The sequence below is a fragment of the Ammodytes marinus genome, assembly GCF_949987685.1.
Source record: "Ammodytes marinus genome assembly, chromosome: 10".
NCBI lineage: Eukaryota > Metazoa > Chordata > Actinopteri > Uranoscopiformes > Ammodytidae > Ammodytes > Ammodytes marinus.
In genome coordinates, this window is record NC_137214.1 from 2,129,496 (window position 1) to 2,146,858 (window position 17,363).

Genomic DNA, 17,363 nt, shown 5'->3' on the forward strand with positions numbered 1-17,363 from the left:
TTACTTTGTGAACAACTTCGGCAACAAGTAACAAAATAAATTAAACAATGTGTCAGAAAACAAAGTGGATAAGCAGCAGACATTATGACCTGCCTGTCTCTAGATGGCTCCATTTCTTTCTGAAATCCGTAAACTTCACATGGCAACTTAACGATTTTTATAACAAAAAAAAAATTGTGTCAATTTTTTTTTTCTTTTTTATAGACGTCACCTCCGCACGGTGACTACTCCCAACATTACTAAACAACATTTCAAGCCTCCGTGTTTAATTGCAGTTGTTCATAGGTTCAATGGAAGTCACAACAGAGCAGATGGCATATATGGAGGACAGTGGTTGTGTGTGAGCTACAAACTGAAACACGTTGAAGTGGATGGCAGTTGAGTGCTGTAATGGCCCTCAGACCCTTTTTCATGAAATACAAGTTTCATCTGGAGTGCAATCTTCTGTGACCAAACTGCACAGGAGAATTCAAAAGCAGCACATATGGATAAACAGCTTACAGCTCTCTACAACTTTCTTCTTCAAGACATTTGACTTGTGGTACACACAAACAGCAGAACAATCCAGTCAGGTACCAGGGGAGCAGTATGTACAGATCCTAACAGTGGTTTATGGTGAGAATAGAGGGAGAGTTTTATTTGCCCCCGTACATCCTCTCTATGTGGCTCAGATAGTGGTTCTTGATCTCTTTCCTCTTGAGCTTGAAGGCATCAGTGACCAGGCCAGTCTCTGGGGTCCAGGCCTCTGGACTCAGGTGAACCTTCACTGGGATCTCAAAGCGCTGAAGTTTAACTATGTGGGGAAACAAGTCAAATACAAATCAATCTTCAGGTTCAGGTTACTTTAGATGTACCCGTAGGTAAACTTGTTTCGCAGTTTAAAAGTGAGCTTCCGTTACACAGTTTAAGACATCACAAACACAAATGGGACAGTTACATACAGTAGGTAAAACAATTAAAGTGCTCCAGTGCTAATCCAAATTTGGACACTTAAAACTGACCAACATAATTCAGATATAGTAAAACCCGATCTATGGCTCTTTTCTACGGCATTAAATCATACAGAAAGAACACACATACAGTGCATCCGGGGGAAGTCACAGCGCTTCACTTTTTCACCCTTATTCCAAAATGGATTACATGGATTCAATTCATTTTTTCGCTCAATTCTACAAACAATACCCATTAATGACAAGGTTGAAGAAGGTTTGTTTGAAATATTTTCAAATTAAAAATCACATCATGCATTCACAGACTTTGCTCAAAATTGAGCTATGGTGCATCCTGTTTCCACTGATCCTCCTTGAGATGTTTCTATAGTGGGATTGGAGTCCACCTGTGGTACATTCATTATGGGGGATTGTTTGTAGACAGTTGAGTAAAGAAATTAATTTAATCCATGTTGGAATAAGGCTGTAACATACATGTGGAAAAAGTGAAGCGCTGTGATTACCTGTAAATGGACTTGACTTATATAGCGTTTTTAGCCGATTTTCTCAGCCCCAAAGCACTTTACAATTCTTACCACACTCATACACTTTCCGGATGCACTGTATAGCAGAGGTAAAACAGTATTCATCAAAGTGAATCTAATGAGTCCAGCCATATCACAATATGATGAAGAGACATAGTCATCTCTTACTGTTAACAGCTACGGCCTTGATCTCCTTGAGAACCTCTGTCTCCATGTCGGGGTGAGTGCACAGCTCCTCCCACGTCCCCACGATGCCTCTCTGTTTGCCCAGCGCGGTCAAGCCTTTCTGGTTAGGAACCACAAAGCTGATCACGTAGTTCTGATCGCTGCAAGAGTCCACAACAGAGAACGGTCAGAGGAAAAGGCTACACTTAACAGAGACAAATGTTTGTGTGTGTGCTCACCGCTGAAAATGTGCAGTTGAACAAATTTGAAGTAGTTGAAGTCATTAAAAAAAATTAAAATAGAAAAAAAATGTTTAGCAAAATGCTGAAAGAAGCTAAGGTTTTACTTAGACATACGCACTGACTGAAGTTGAATATTAATTGAAGTACAGAGTGAAGCTAAAGTATCTGATGTGTTGGCTCAAGTGGAAGCGTGGATATTGGTTGAAGTGTATTGTGTGTGAACAGTGGAAGGTGCTCCTGTTTAAAAGGGGTTAAAGAGGTGTTTTGTTGAGGGATCTGAAATGTCATCTAAAGTGTTAAGTATAGTGAGGATATCAACATGTCAGCTGAAGAGAGACATGAATAAAGTGAAGCAGACATCTCCCATGCTAATACATATCTGGGCTGCAGTGCATTGTCACCTGGTATTTCCAGAGAATACATTGTGATGGACTAGTTTAATGTTGTATATAGTATGCACACGTAAGGGAATACATCTCTAGTAAGAGAGAGAGAATGATCACGATATGATTCATTTTATCCATGTTCCAAACTTCTAAAGCAGGGTGCATTTTCTCCAATATGACATCATTATTTGGGGACCAAATATTTGTAAGGGTGAATGGTGAAGGTGTGTTCAAGTTGTTTCTTTACCCAAATTGTATTGTTTTTATGTCCTGCTTTAGACAGGTTTTCAGAGTTAATACATCTCATGAGAGTAAACAGGAGGTGGCTTCTCAATACCAGTATGCTGTTTGACAGGTGAAAGGTACATTTCGTTAGCCTCATAGCATAATTGGCTAAATCATAGTTACTCTACTTTTACTCTACATCTACTTTACATCTACTTTTCGTTAGCCTAATAGCATAATTGCCTAAGTCATATTTTAAGGGTTATAGAGGAGGGTAAAGTAGATGTAGAATAGATGTAGAGTTAAAGTAGAGTAGAGTAAATATGATTTAGGCAATTATGCTATGAGTATTATGTTATAAGTACAAAAGAGATGATTTTTTTGTTCATATCATATTCTCACTTCAATATTTGGACAGTTGTAAAGACACTGAACATGTTATCATCTGGTTTAGCTGTGGAAACATCTGAAAAGACATATTTCACATACAGCTGTTCATTATCTACTCATGGATTTCATTTGCATCTAACTTTAACAGCCCATACCGTCCTGGCATTTTCTCTTCCAAATCAGAATGGTGACTTTTGGACATTCTTTTTGGTTTTTAGTCACTTTAAATGCTTTGCACATGTCTAGAATGTGTGTAAATATAGAAAGAAATGCAACTCACAAATCACATTTGCTTAATGAAATGAGGCGCCTTACTCACCTGTTTGCATAGGCACAGATGTTGTCTATGAGGGAGCTGTTCTTCAGAGCAGACTCCACTTTACCCAGAGACACGTAATCCCCGGCCTGAAGTTTGACCAAGTCTTTCTTACGATCTAAATGAGAAGAACAGGCTGTTCACAACAGTGCTCTCTTATCAAGGACTAACAGCTTGTGTGTAGAACTCACAACCACATAGGCGTGCAAATCAGTGCTGTGAAATGAGGTATGAATGGTGAGTCTTCATCAAGCCCCATCAGATGACAGTCAGGGGGCAGAGGGAGGTTATGCATATCAGGATGATGATGTGTGGAGAAGGAGTAAATGTATCTGCACTGCACGTCAATTTATAACAGGCTACACTTAATACAACTTGAGTTTAGACAGAATCGGTGAATCAGAATCAACAGATTATTTCTCTATCTATTTTATGAGGGAGACGCGATCGTCTGGTGAAAAGAAGAAAAAGAGAAGACTGGTGAGATGAATAGTGGGGCTGGCGAGGTACGCTGTGTGGCTGCTCTGGGGCCGTATTCACAAAACATTTTAAGGCTAAGAGTAGGTCCTAACGTGCTGATTTAGGAGTAACTCTCAAAAATAAGGGCGTTTCACTCCTAATTTTAGGACTCCTAACTTTTTAAGATAAGTGTAATTCACAAAGCATTTTAGCGCTAAAACTAGCTCCTAAATCTATGAAAAGCTAGGAGTCCTCGAGAGGACTCCTAAGTCACTAAGAGTAAATCACAGACAACCATTTGATGGTGTTTTGGAGAGATTTAATGCTAGTGAGCTTTACAAAAGGTACCTTTAATAGCTGTAAGGGTTTAATGATCTTAGTAAAGCTATGTTTAGAAAGTATAGACACATTTATATTTATTATATTTATATAAAAAATTATGTATTAAGTTCCTTTTCCTGCAGTTGCTTTGGGTTTACGATGCACTGAAAGTTACTGTTGGTGTCACGTTTGGGTTTAATTTGTTACTAGAGTAGGCCTATATGTGGCGCTTCCATCTCCTCCATTCCACAGGTCCGCTACTGTATAGTTGCGTGTCTCGCCTTTTTCCTTCCGCATGCACTTTACGATTTCGCCAGTTGTTGTTTCTAAATTGCGAATTTTCTGGTTTGTCGCTGTCTGACTATTGCTGCAGAGTCCGCCATTGAGAGAAATACAGTGAGAGTGCATGGCGTGCAGCTGTTCAATGAGGATATTTTTTCCGATTCAAATCATTGTAAAATTATAAATGAATAGACCTACGTGGCGCTATTGTAGGTTAATTGTGAACGAATGTGTGGGAAACCCTGCAGTATCTTGGTTTCATGTTAAACCAGTGTCACTTGTCATTAATTGTATATAAAAACTCTTCACTTTAATACAGCGACACGATATGGATATCTCCCACAGTGTTTCTATCATAAACTCACTCTTAGCTCTCATTCCCTCTCAGCCAATCACTGTGGGCATAGAAGGTATGAACATGACATCATTCATAGCAACAGGGTCAACACCGCCCTCTAGTCTTAGTTTAGGAGTCCCTCCCATTCCTTAGTAAAAGTTGATCTTATCAGCTTTGTGAATAGGTTTTAAGAAATTACTCCTTACTAAGAACTTTTAGTGCTCCTTAGGAGTACTCTTAGTGCTAAGATAAAATGTTTTGTGAATACGGCCCCTGGTCTGTTAACACGGGCAGCAGACAGATTATTGCTCTGTTTACTATAGAGGAGAACAGCAGCCATCTGACAAAGTAAAAATAGTAAAAAAAAAGAAGAAAAATAAAAAGGGAGACTATAGAGCTGAAGTGTGTGTGAGCGCGCTGTGCGGCTGCTCCATAGACTGTACAAACGGCTGCTATAATCTTAACATTATAAAGAAAAGACAAACACAAGCGCAGCAGATACATGATGTGTGTCCCGGGCGATAGTACGGAGGACGCTCATGTTGTGCTGTTGCTGTTCGCTTTTTATTACATCACAAACGATCCCAAATGGATTCAATTCAAACCAGGAAATGAGACGCTCGCTAAGCGGAGATTTGAACATCGCGGGTGAAAAACTGTGAGCAGGCAACTCCACCAATCAGACATCTTTAGCATTGTAGCCCCGCCCCCAAAGGTTCCTGAACCTTTGCATAGTCCCACCCCCTGAGCAGGATCTTTTTCTGGGGTAATCATAGTTCTGGGAACTAGAGTTTAGACCCTAGTTCCTGCGGTGGAAACACGCATAGGCTTAGTTCCTGCAAAGCCTACTAGTTCTTTACACGTACCCACTATCTGTAGACAGCCATCTGGGTAGATCTCTCCCACATCTCCAGTGCAGAACCATCTTTGACCTTTCCCATCCACAAAGAAGTCCTGATTGTTGCCTTCATCATTGAAGTAGCCCATGGTTACGTTGGGCCCACCAATCAGAACCTCCCCTCTGGGGTTGGGCCTGTCCTTGGTGTTGTATCCACCTGAGAAAAGGAGTTAAGAAGTTAAAGAACAAGCTACTGCATAGCTGTGTGATGAAGCAAAAGCTTTTCATTGTAATCCAGTGTGTATTAACATGTTGTGTCTTGCCATACCTTCAGCCCAGTCTTTCAGCTTGATCTCACAGCACAGCAGAGGGGCTCCAACACGCCCAGTGCTGATGTCTGTAACTGTATACACTATGTCTTAATAAAGCTTCTTCATGCCAATCTTACATTCCTGTTGTACAAGTGAAGTCTTGTCTTACCCTCCGTGATGGTGCCTGCTCCACAGGTTTCAGTCAGTCCATAGCCCTGGCCCACTGGACAGCAGAAACACACGTTCATAAACCTCTGAGTGGCAGCGGACAGAGGGGCTCCTCCAGACAGCATCATCCTCACCCGCCCTCCAAGCAGCTTCTTCACTTTACTGAACAGCAGGCTGAGAAACACAGTGACACAGAATTGGATTTGTATTTGCAAAACAACACAATGACATGTTCCCCTGAAGGAGTCACGTTGGTTCCTTACACATTGCAGAGTGGTGCGTCATAGCCCCTCTTGAGCTGCTCCAGTTTGTATTGGTAGCCCAGTGTGAACAGCTTCCTCTGAATGAAACTCATCTCCTGCACTTTGCTCATCACATTCTTGTTGATGCGATCCATAATTTCCTATTCAGGAGAAAACATATATGGTTCATTAATAGTTTTAAAGGCAATTTGGTTTGACAAAAAACAAATGAAAAGTGAGCTAACTAGTTTGATTTGCTCCTCCTGTCTTGTTTTTGCCTTTGTTATTGTGATGCTTGTGTAAGTCATGTCGAGACTGAAACCATGAAACCATACAAAAGGAATAAATATATTGTTTAAAAGACAGTGAGCAAAAAGGTGAAAAGCAGCTTACTGGCACAGCTGCCATCAGGGTGGGCCTGAGCACAGAACTGTCTCCACGACTTCCCCTCTTTATCTTGGTGGACTTAAAGAGAAAGAGAAAAAAATTCCAGACAGTCAGAACAATAATTAAGCTCAAGGAAACAAAGGAGACAAATATTTAGAACCACACCCAGATATGTTAAATATAGCCCAAGCCCGTCACATTGCCAAAGCAAACGTAGGGTTTTGTTGGGTGCTGGGTATTACCTGGTCGGACAGGGTCTGGGGGGAGGAGTAGCCGATCCGACAGCCGTACGTCACACAGGAGATCTCTGCTGTCATCTCCAGGACGTGAGCCAGAGGCAGGTAGGCTATGTAGGTGTCACTAGGCCTGGCACAGCACACACAGGGAAGGGTTAGGCCCTTTTCTCCTTCATATTCTCAAACTAGTTTGATTATTATTACCACATACTATTTTATTTACTATTTACACCTATTTTATTTTGCATTCTAAATTGACTTTATTTGGTGCACCTGGACACCACTGTGTCCCTGCACTACTTTCGTGTCTCAGGTGTTGCTCTCTTCACTTGTGTTTCTTCTTCTATATTGCATTGTTTAGAGCAGGGGTGTCCAAACTACGGCCCGCGGGCCAACTGCAGCCCGCAGCCCGTTTTTTATTGGCCCGCGGCCAATTTTAAAAGTATAATGTAATATGACCCTTTTAATTATAATTTTTTTGTTATCCCACTAGTGCAGGGGTGTCAAAACTGATTGATTGGCCCGGGCACATTTTAAAAATATAATGTAATAAGGCCCTTTTAATTTTTAAATAATTTAAATGCATTCATTACAGAGAAATATGTCCCATAAAGAAAAAGAAAACCAAGCCCATCCCAGTGGACCCTGCATAATATTTTATTTTAAATTAATATTATTATGGAAAATCCATGTGTCCTTCTTCAATAGCTTCTTATTCATCTGACACAGTGTCTCCTAATAATTTTTTCATACAAAATTCTTCAGATTAAGCCCCTTAATTTTCCTCTCAAAGTGCACCAGATTCATGCATATCACTTTAAAAAGTAAAAAAAAAAAATCTCCCGGGGGGGCATACCGCCGGACCCCCCTAGGAGGGTCGGGATCTCGGCTGGCTACTATTTTCACCCAGCTGGAAATTGGAGGCAATTGCAGAAAACACTGGGTGTCTGAATGGCATTTAACAATAGTCAATGATTTGGGCAGCGCTAACATTGGAGAGGGGCCCCCATGAAGGCTTGGCCCCGGCTCTCAGGGGAAATGTGTCTGTTTAATTTGCAAGGAAAGTGTTGCCGTGAAGAAGGATTACAATTTACGAAGACACTATGAAACTAAACATCAGAGCAGCTACATGTCCTGATAAATGTGTTATTTTTGCCAAGTGGCCTGACCCTTCGTAGATTTTTCTGTATGTGGCCCTCAGTGAAAAAAGTTTGGACACCCCTGGTTTAGAGGAAACTGAGACTTAAAAATGTAATTGCCAATGACTACTGCTGTGATTGTTAATGTGCATATGACAAAAAAACCTCTTGAATCTTGAAAAAAACTGAGCATCTTTAAAGGTTCACTATGTAGTTTCAGAGGACAGGGTTAGTTGACAAAAGGTAGTTTACAAAACATGTATACTCTACAGGAAATTCTTAGTATTGAATAATACTATCATGACTATAAATAATTTAAAAAAATATTAAATTCTTTTGAGGCATCTGGAACCTAACTTAAGACTAGAATATGTTTGTAAACCAAACCGTGGGCCCTGCTGCTGTAAGCAACAACTTTGAAACAGTAAACTTTGCAGGAAGCTTTTTAACTTCAAACAGTGTTCCAATTTTCCAGTGAGGAAAGTTATTTTTACTCAATTAAGAGAATTTACTTACTACTTGTTTTAGTGAAAATAGACAAAAGAGCACTAGAGAGATGGGCTTTTATACAAGTTGGGATAAGCTGAATCCTAGCTCTGCTCATTATATTCTACTCAATCCAACATATACAGTAGTCCAACTCACCCAAGTCCAGGGATGCGTTCACACTGTCCTGTCATGCCTGCTATGAGGTTACTGTGGACGATCATCACTCCTTTGGGTCTGCCTGTAGAGCCACTGGTGTACATGACCACAGCCAGGTCAGAGGACTGAGGCTTCACTATCTCCTGCCCCACTGCAACACAAACAAACACTCATTGTCTGGGATGGATGGATGGATGGATGGGTGTGTGTGTGTGGGTGGGTGTGTGCGTGTGTGTGTGTGTGTGTGTGTGTGTGTGTTTGTACAACTATTTTTGTGAGAACCAATTTGAGTTTTAAACACTAGGAATGAGGACATTTTCGTCTGGTTCTCACTTTGGGACAGGCCTTTAAAGGGCTGTTTGAGGGTTAACACTAGGTTTTAAAGTTCAGGTATGAATTAGGTTTATGTTAGGGTTAGTGTTGGGGTTAGACATTTAGTTTTGTATTTAGGGTTAGGGTCAGGAGCTAGGGAATGCATTATGTTAATGAATGTCCTCACAAGTATAGCCGTACAAACGTGTGTGCACGTATGTGTGTGTGTGTAATACACACTATTTTCTGGCCGTGAGCCCAGCTGTTGTACGTCCTGCATGCTGTGGATGGAGAGGCCTGCTGGGTAGCCGTCTGCGCTCCCTGGCCTCTTGTCCACACAGATGACATGCTTCAGGTTGGGGATGTGTGAAAGCACGCTCTGAAGACAGAGAGGGGACAAGGCAGCTGTCACAACACCATGTACAATCACATGATTTACTCTTATTAATAGGGAGGATTTCTAGATTGACATCATCTTTACAGTAGGCAGCAGCTTGACTTGCCAAATTATAAAAATATTAATAATAATCCACTAGAATAAGGAAATAGCCACACATGTTAAAAGGTGATATTTTATCATATTAGTATGAGCCTTCTTTCATTGTATCTAACATTATTAGGATATTTTAAGTCTATAAACAAGAGAGATTTTGAGATTTCTCTCAGCTTTGTTTCCCTAAATGTTCCCACACTTATCCATCAGTCCACATTTTGTTGTACCGTAAAATGTGGTCAAGCTCAAAATGGCTTGACAAGCATAACATGTTGAAAAGAACTGCCACAATGAAGCTTTTTACATGTCTCTTTATCAGACACTACACCAGCTTAAATGCAGCTAAACATTAAGACTCAATACATTCGCATTTATTAAATGATAGACTATAATGTGTTTCCTACTTAAAGGTGCTGTAAGCGGAATGGTTCTTTTAACTTCCTGTCAGTTACTGCAGTTAGCAGTCCCCTCCCTCGTCCCTACGTCACCACATTAATGCACTGCGGTCTTCAAGCAGCAAGTTATCTAGCATCATCTCAGATGCATAAGTGTGATAAAACATGATAAAAATCATCAAAACAGACATTGGGAAGGATTTTTACCTGCTCCGCCATTGTAGGCGCATACACATTCACCCATCTGTTGCTCTGGCGTGCACCGGCAGTGAGACCATGGAGTGTATATAGTATGTATGAGTGAGACGAGTGTCGGTTTGTAGCGTTCTCTCTTCTGATTGGATAAAAATTTCGGGATACTACAATAAGTTTATTTGCCGATTACATGCAAAGCAGTTGACTGAGAGATCGGCTTTATGAAACGCGCACATTATGTAATTGATCACTGTATGAATAAAGAGCGATGTAACACTTATATTAACATAAATAAACCGCTTACTTCACCTTTAAGCACATCCTAACACATCCTTTGTGCGTTCATTGCTGCAGGCACTGTGATGCTAATGAAAGGATCTATTGATCATATGATGATTATTAGGGCGACTAGAAATACAAAGAGCAGATGTTAAATGACATCATCTTGATCAGTGCTTCTCTTGTGTTGTGACTGTGTGCTGTGCCTGACCTTCAGTTTAGTCTCCAGCAGGTCCACACTGGTCACTAGGTGTGTGACTCCAGTCTCGTTCAGTCCATATGCGATGGCATCTTCTCCCAGTGTGGCATAGAATGTCACCACTGTAATGAACGTAACACCCATATAAACAGCTGCTAATGCCTTCATGATTCATTGAGTTACATACTGTCATGTACTCACAGGGGAAGTTGTGCCTGAAGCATGTCTGGGCCGTGATCATCCACTCTGCTCTGGTCTCACAGAAGACTGCAATCCTGTGTCTGGTCTGCTGGCCCAGGGCCACCAGGCCACTGCCAAACTGACTGACTATAGAGTCCAGCTGATTGTAGGAGAGCCACCTGTACTCCCCAAGGATCAGCTAGTGGGAGAGAGACATAGCATCATGAACTAGCTAGTGGGAGAGAGACATAGCATCATGAACTAGCTAGTGGGAGAGAGACATAGTAGCATCATGAACTAGCTAGTGGGAGAGAGACATAGCATCATGAACTAGCTAGTGGGAGAGAGACATAGCATCATGAACTAGCTAGTGGGAGAGAGACATAGCATCATGAACTAGCTAGTGGGAGAGAGACATAGCATCATGAACCAGCTAGTGGGAGAGAGACATAGTAGCATCATGAACTAGCTAGTGGGAGAGAGACATAGCATCATGAACTAGCTAGTGGGAGAGAGACATAGTAGCATCATGAACTAGCTAGTGGGAGAGAGACATAGCATCATGAACTAGCTAGTGGGAGAGAGACATAGTAGCATCATGAACTAGCTAGTGGGAGAGAGACATAGTAGCGTCATGAACTAGCTAGTGGGAGAGAGACATAGTAGCGTCATGAACTAGCTAGTGGGAGAGAGACATAGCATCATGAAGTTCATTATTCAAACACATCTTTGTCCTCATAATAGGACAAAGATAGTAAAAAATTACTTTTTTTCATAATTTGCAACAATCGATTACATTGTTTTTTTTAATATATGTATTTTGCTGCTGCCGGTAATGTTGACTTGCCTTAAAATCACATGCATTTCATGCTTCACATTAAAATAGACATAATGTGAAGATAGATAAGATATGGACTTAAATATGATTTCATGCCATCATTTGCCACAACGCCTCTTAGCACACAGTGGACTGGAGGAGACAGACAGACAGACAGACAGACAGACAGACAGACAGACAGACAGACAGACAGACAGACAGACAGACAGACAGACAGACAGACAGACAGACAGACAGACAGACAGACAGACAGACAGACACAACGCCTCTTAGCACACAGTGGACTGGAGTAGATCCTGAAATCCTCCTTTCAACTGAATCGAGAAATCGATTTTGATTCGAATGGTGAGTCCAGGAATCAGATTTGAATCTTGGGATTCCAAAGGATTCCCAGCCCTCCATCACAACACCCCCCCTCCCTAAAAAACACAGTAATGGGAATTCTTACCTTTTTAAATACTTTACCAGTGGGTTGAATCTCATTGTCCTCACTCAGTACATCGCGGGTGCCTAGACAAGGTGCGTCTCCAAAGCGCTGCACAGCATAATCAAACAGCTTATCAAGTGTGTCCTTCCCTGGGAAGTCCTCCGTAGCCAGGGAATGGAAGTGGTCCACACAGCGGTACGGCCCCTCCGCACAGCCCACCGTAGAGCGGGCCTTAACCCGCTTGGACAGAGCTTTCCTCTGGCTGGCCCCAGTCATGTAGTACCAGGGCAAGAAGGACAGTGCAGAGTACAGCCATATGAGAAGGTGGATGGGAAGGAGGAGGAGGGACTGGAGAGCAGAGTCTGACTGGAGACCCATCCTGTCCTCTGAACAGAGCGTGTGTGCAGGGGAACTAGTCTGAGAATCCTGTTAAGGTCCAATAGATAGTTTGAGATGTAGATGGAGAATGGTGTCGGATGGGAAGCCTCAGAAACAGGAAAGAATCCAAAAGCGGCAGCATGTGAATATCTGGTCCACTGGCTGCTCCGAATGTTCTAGTTCCTTAAGCTGGAATAAACAGAAAATACCATCAGAACAATTGCACTCCTCCTGACACACTTGTGAAATAACCCTTGTACCATTTTAAATGGAAGTATTTTACAAGTCAAGAAAAAAAACATATTCAGGATTGTTTTTAGCCCAAATATCTATCACATGCTATGAGGAAGTAGGTTGTCTGGAGGCACTTCTCCCAAAACAGAACAATGACCAAACAATGGTTAGAGAAGCAAAGATATATCTACTACTCAAGGTTATCCTAGTCTCAAACTCATTCAAAGCCATCCATGGGTAACTAACCTCCTCTTCCACCTATGAGAGGACTGTGCCATGCTGTCAGTACTCACCTCCTGCCTGCTTCTGTCTGTCACATTTCAACACTTTATAAGAGGAGACATACCAGAACAAGGTCCCTCCCTCCTCCTTAATGTTAAAAACACCCTCTGCCTTTCAACGCTAAATGGCAGGTTAACTTAATTGAGAGGTGACATAGCGGGATGATGCAGTATTGAGACTTGCCCTGCCCCCCCCCCCCCTCTCTCTCTGAACACACGGGACACTGTCCAATGACCACAGCCCTGGAGTCATGCTGAAGAGGATGCAGCTGTGGAGCCGACCAATGACAATACTCTTGAAGCTCACCCCACAGAGTGGCCAGTGAGAGGCTACTGGAGGTCAAACTGAGCTCAATAATAAGCGCACTGTGCCAAGTGGAGCAAATTCATTCATGTGGTTACTTTGATGCTCAACATCAGAGTCACCAAGCCTCACCCAGTGACCCAAAACAGCTGAGACATGACAGTGCCATGAAGTTATGGATTATAGGGGATATGTTGGACCTACTTTAATGTCAATGAACAGATAGAGTAAGATATGACACCAGCCACATTAGATCAGAGAAATCAACTTCTTCTTCAGGAATGTTCCCATGACTATCTACTCAGCTGTGTTAACAAATGTATAATATATACAAAGTCATGTCATCTACTGATGAAACCAACGCTACCCTGAAGGCATCACTGTTACACATAGTATAATGTCACGTGTCATTGAGTCATAGACCCGAACAACGTCAAACCGGGAAATTAGTCCAGAAGTTGTTAAATACTTACTTACTTACTTACTTAAATAAAGATAAAGACGGTTTGTGCACTGCCAACAAGCCAGACCCAATGCCTTTGGGCTTTAACAGCATCATTGTTTGCTTGTATGAAAGTAAATAGCTGGGTTAACTGAGACTAGGCCTACTCTGTTTGTCATCTTTCCGTCAATGGGACTTAAAGTACACACAGATAATTAGACTTATACCATTTGAAAGAACATCGTTATGCCTGAAGCAAGCTAAACATTAAAAATACACTGCCACGTCCGTGTCTCTCAAAAAAGAAGAGCGCAAGGAGTGATGATAGCCTATGCGACTTGGTGTGGCAGACCTGATACAATACTACACTATAATCTGAAAGACTATCTGCACATATCAATCCACTATTTCCATGGCAACATAAAATAGTCATTTTGGACCAGGGATTGCATTTCTCGTGTACATTATAATAATAATATGCCAATGAGATAATGCCCCCGGATCCACCATGGTCAGGTGGTTCGTTATCTAGCTAGAAGACAGGTGGTTAAAACAAAGTAATACAAAGCTATATTTAAATGAAAGCCAGGCGTGTATCAGATGTTGCCTCTTTTCTACACAGGGCTGTATGGCGGTTATCTGACAATGGCTCAGGAGCGGGATGGCGTGATGACAAAAGCCGCTCCACGCCGCTAACACACAGCCCGTATCACTGAGCTAATGATATCACTGAGCTAATGTTGATTTACCGTAACACTACACGAGCAGCCGGCCAACACATTAACCCTCCTTAACGTACACAGAGCGGACACAGGCTGATAGAGATTAGAGAGTGTGATAGCCCGCTTAGTGACAGGCTCCAGGCATTCTTACCTTCCAGCAGACAGATACCCGGTCACTCCAGTGCACCACAAATGACCGACAGTTACCTCTAGTCAAAGCCGGAACTACTACGTCATCTGATTCCACATTTCTGGACCAATGAGCGCGCGGCAGTGGATTTGCCCTCGGTTATTTTCTTTCCCCTTTAGTACGCCCGCTGGATGACACATATTTTACGGAAGGTAAACAATAAAGCAGCCTCTGTTCTATGATGTTGTTGACAATGAAGCGTATGCCGATGTGTTCCTTCCTGTTTGTATTGGTGGTTTTGCATATTATTTGACTTAACTCTCACGCGCGTGAAGACAGAAAATAGTGACAACCAACGTTCCTACAGTCAAAAGTCTCGAGGCATTTAGGCCTACGTCATTCATCTAAAAACAAAGCCTCATTGGTGACAAAATGTCTTACATGTTTTTTTCAAAAAGTCTTAAAAATGCTATAATTGTTATCAATCAAAAACTCAAAATAAGATAGGCCTGTATATTTAGTAAATAATGTAGGCCTACCATTGAATGACATGATGAAATATGGTCATGTTGGATGATGATGATGATGATGATGATGATTATTATTATTATTATTATTATTATTATTATTATTATTATTATTATTATTATTATTATTATTATTATTATTAGTATTATTATTATTATTATCAGCATCATCCCTTTTTAGTTTTAAAGGAGCAGTGTGTAGAATGTATTGGCGTTTTTCAGAACAGACTGTAGAAATGTAATGTAATATTCATAAATGTTTTAATTAGTGTATAATCAACATGGATGGTACCATCTTTAGTAACTGGATTATGTCCTTGAAGGCCACTGTAGCTTCTGTCATTATTCGAAAGCGGTATTACACACTATACCTTTAAATTAACTGAAATCAAATAAACCAAAATCCAATAATAGAAATATCAACATTTTGAAGTATATCTTCTCACTTTTTTTACTTGACCAATGAAAACATGTTAGATGCATAGCTATCCTTAACAATAGTCCTCAACCCAAAATAATTGTGGTCATTTTTCAGTTTAGATTTTTTTGTAAATTGTTCTTAAATTTAATTTCGATTGGCATTAAAAAGTTTTCATTAAAATGTGTGTTTCCAAATGTACATGTTTCCTGAAACTGAGCTCCATTTTCCAAACATGGTACAGTATAAAGACTGGTGCCATGTTTCAATGTAATACTGTGAATTTCATACAATCATTAGCCCCTTTTACACAGCCAGTGAAAGCCGGGAATATGCCGGAATTTCGGCCCTCCGCCCTGCTGTATAAATGCGACCGTTGCGGAACGAGGGAAGAAAGGTGCGAGAGATTGTTCCCGGGAATTTTACTACCTCGGGGGGTAGTAAGATTCCCGACACAATCAGTTCCGCCTCTCTGTATAAATGCGGCCAGCTTGTTGTTACGGAACAGGGGGGCGTTTGACGTTCCATAGCCTACGTTCTAAACATGCGACCATGTTAGCAGTTGAAGGACGTGTGTTAAACATTAACCACGGCGGCCTGATGTCCCGTAAAAATCACCAAATAAAAGGAACGGCGTATAATCTAGCTGGTCATAAGGTCTGCATCATCAGTCTATTATTTGTCAATCCATTCAGCTCCAATGGGGCTAAGCTCTTCAGTCAAACTGCCCCTGAGTTCCAAATCACATACTCTTTCTTTTTACTACACTACATACTTAAGTACAGAAGAGTTTTAGGGCCACAGGAGAGAAAAAAATGTCATTATGTCGCGAAATGTCATGAATAAAGACAAATACTGCAAAATGCTTTTGGAGTTAGTGGGGCATTTATGTATTTTCAGCATACTACAATTGCCATCCATGTATTGGGACATCCTAAATCTTTTTCTGGCATACTAAATAGTAGGGAAGTATGGGGATTGGAACGCAGGGTGTGACACAAGGTTGATGGATGGAGGGATGTTCTATTGAGTCACACAGCAGGTGAGCCATGAATGAGCCTCACTGGGAGTTAGCGCGTCACCACAGGGAGCGTCACCTGTGCGTGATCACGGCTTTTCCAGACGAACACGTTTTGCTGGATGATGCACATCCAGTTTAAAACCCAAATCTGATCCAGAGTTTCTATTAGAGCTATAACAATGGGAGGTCTTAGAGTTAAGCCATCTGCAATCAACTCCAACACACGCTTCAAGTTTTTAGAAATGTATGCATACTTCTATCTTATGTATGTGTACAATGGGGGAAACTCCTAGGGAAAACTGTAATATGATGCTCTATGTCTATAAAGGGTGTCCCCCAAATATATTAATGTCGAAGTCGCCCTCAAGTGGTTGGAAGAGAGAAGTGACTTCCTCACAGTACACCGGAAAGGAAGTGAACATATATATTTTTTTACATATATATATGACAGGGTAGAATACTTGTAAAGCTATACTTTTGAAGCAATATCTCTCCTCTTCAGTAGAAATTGCGACTTGATTTGGAGTTAACTCAACACGCTGCATTACATTTAACTCGGCATGCTGCGTTACCTTTATGGTGTCCACTGTAGAAACTACTTTACATTACATTTTATTTAGCTGACGCTTTTATCCAAAGCGACTTCCATTACATACTTGACATTAAAATGAATGTCCAAACCATCTGCAACAAAACATGTCAAACACAATAATAACAATAAAACAATGAATACTGAGCGGATAAGTAGCCTATGCATCATCACATTACAGACATTGTAAACGCATAAAGGAGATAAGGATGAGGAGCGTGCAGCAGTAGCAGCTGTGCTGAATGGGGGCATGGACCTATTACAAGATAGGCCCTGCGTTCCAATCCCCATACTTCCATAATATTTAGTATGCCAGAAAAAGATGTATGATGTCCCAGTACATGCAGGTCAATTGTAGTATGCTGAAAATACTTAAATGCCACACTAACTCCAATAGCATTTTGGAGTATTCATCTTTATTCTTGACATTTCTCAA

At 41.2% G+C, this 17,363-nt stretch overlaps 1 protein-coding gene across 2 annotated transcripts; it reads right to left on the bottom strand.

Annotated features, from left to right (window-relative positions):
- Nucleotides 1-632: 632 nt before the first annotated feature.
- Nucleotides 633-14,439, bottom strand: acsl4a (acyl-CoA synthetase long chain family member 4a). Of its 2 annotated transcripts, none has more exons than XM_080035606.1 (15): nt 14,394-14,439; nt 11,903-12,448; nt 10,638-10,815; nt 10,449-10,558; nt 9,116-9,254; nt 8,564-8,714; nt 6,786-6,909; nt 6,550-6,621; nt 6,178-6,317; nt 5,916-6,088; nt 5,764-5,838; nt 5,464-5,652; nt 3,202-3,316; nt 1,643-1,800; nt 633-793 (listed from the first exon to the last, which is right to left on the bottom strand). In XM_080035606.1, exons 2-15 carry the CDS (start codon nt 12,257-12,259, stop codon nt 636-638), a joined length of 2,139 nt encoding a protein of 712 aa, XP_079891732.1. In that variant the 5' UTR covers nt 12,260-12,448; nt 14,394-14,439; the 3' UTR covers nt 633-635. The 2 variants fall into 2 exon arrangements, with proteins under 2 accessions (XP_079891732.1, XP_079891733.1); XM_080035607.1 differs by lacking the exon at nt 14,394-14,439 and adding an exon at nt 14,270-14,287.
- Nucleotides 14,440-17,363: the final 2,924 nt, after the last annotated feature.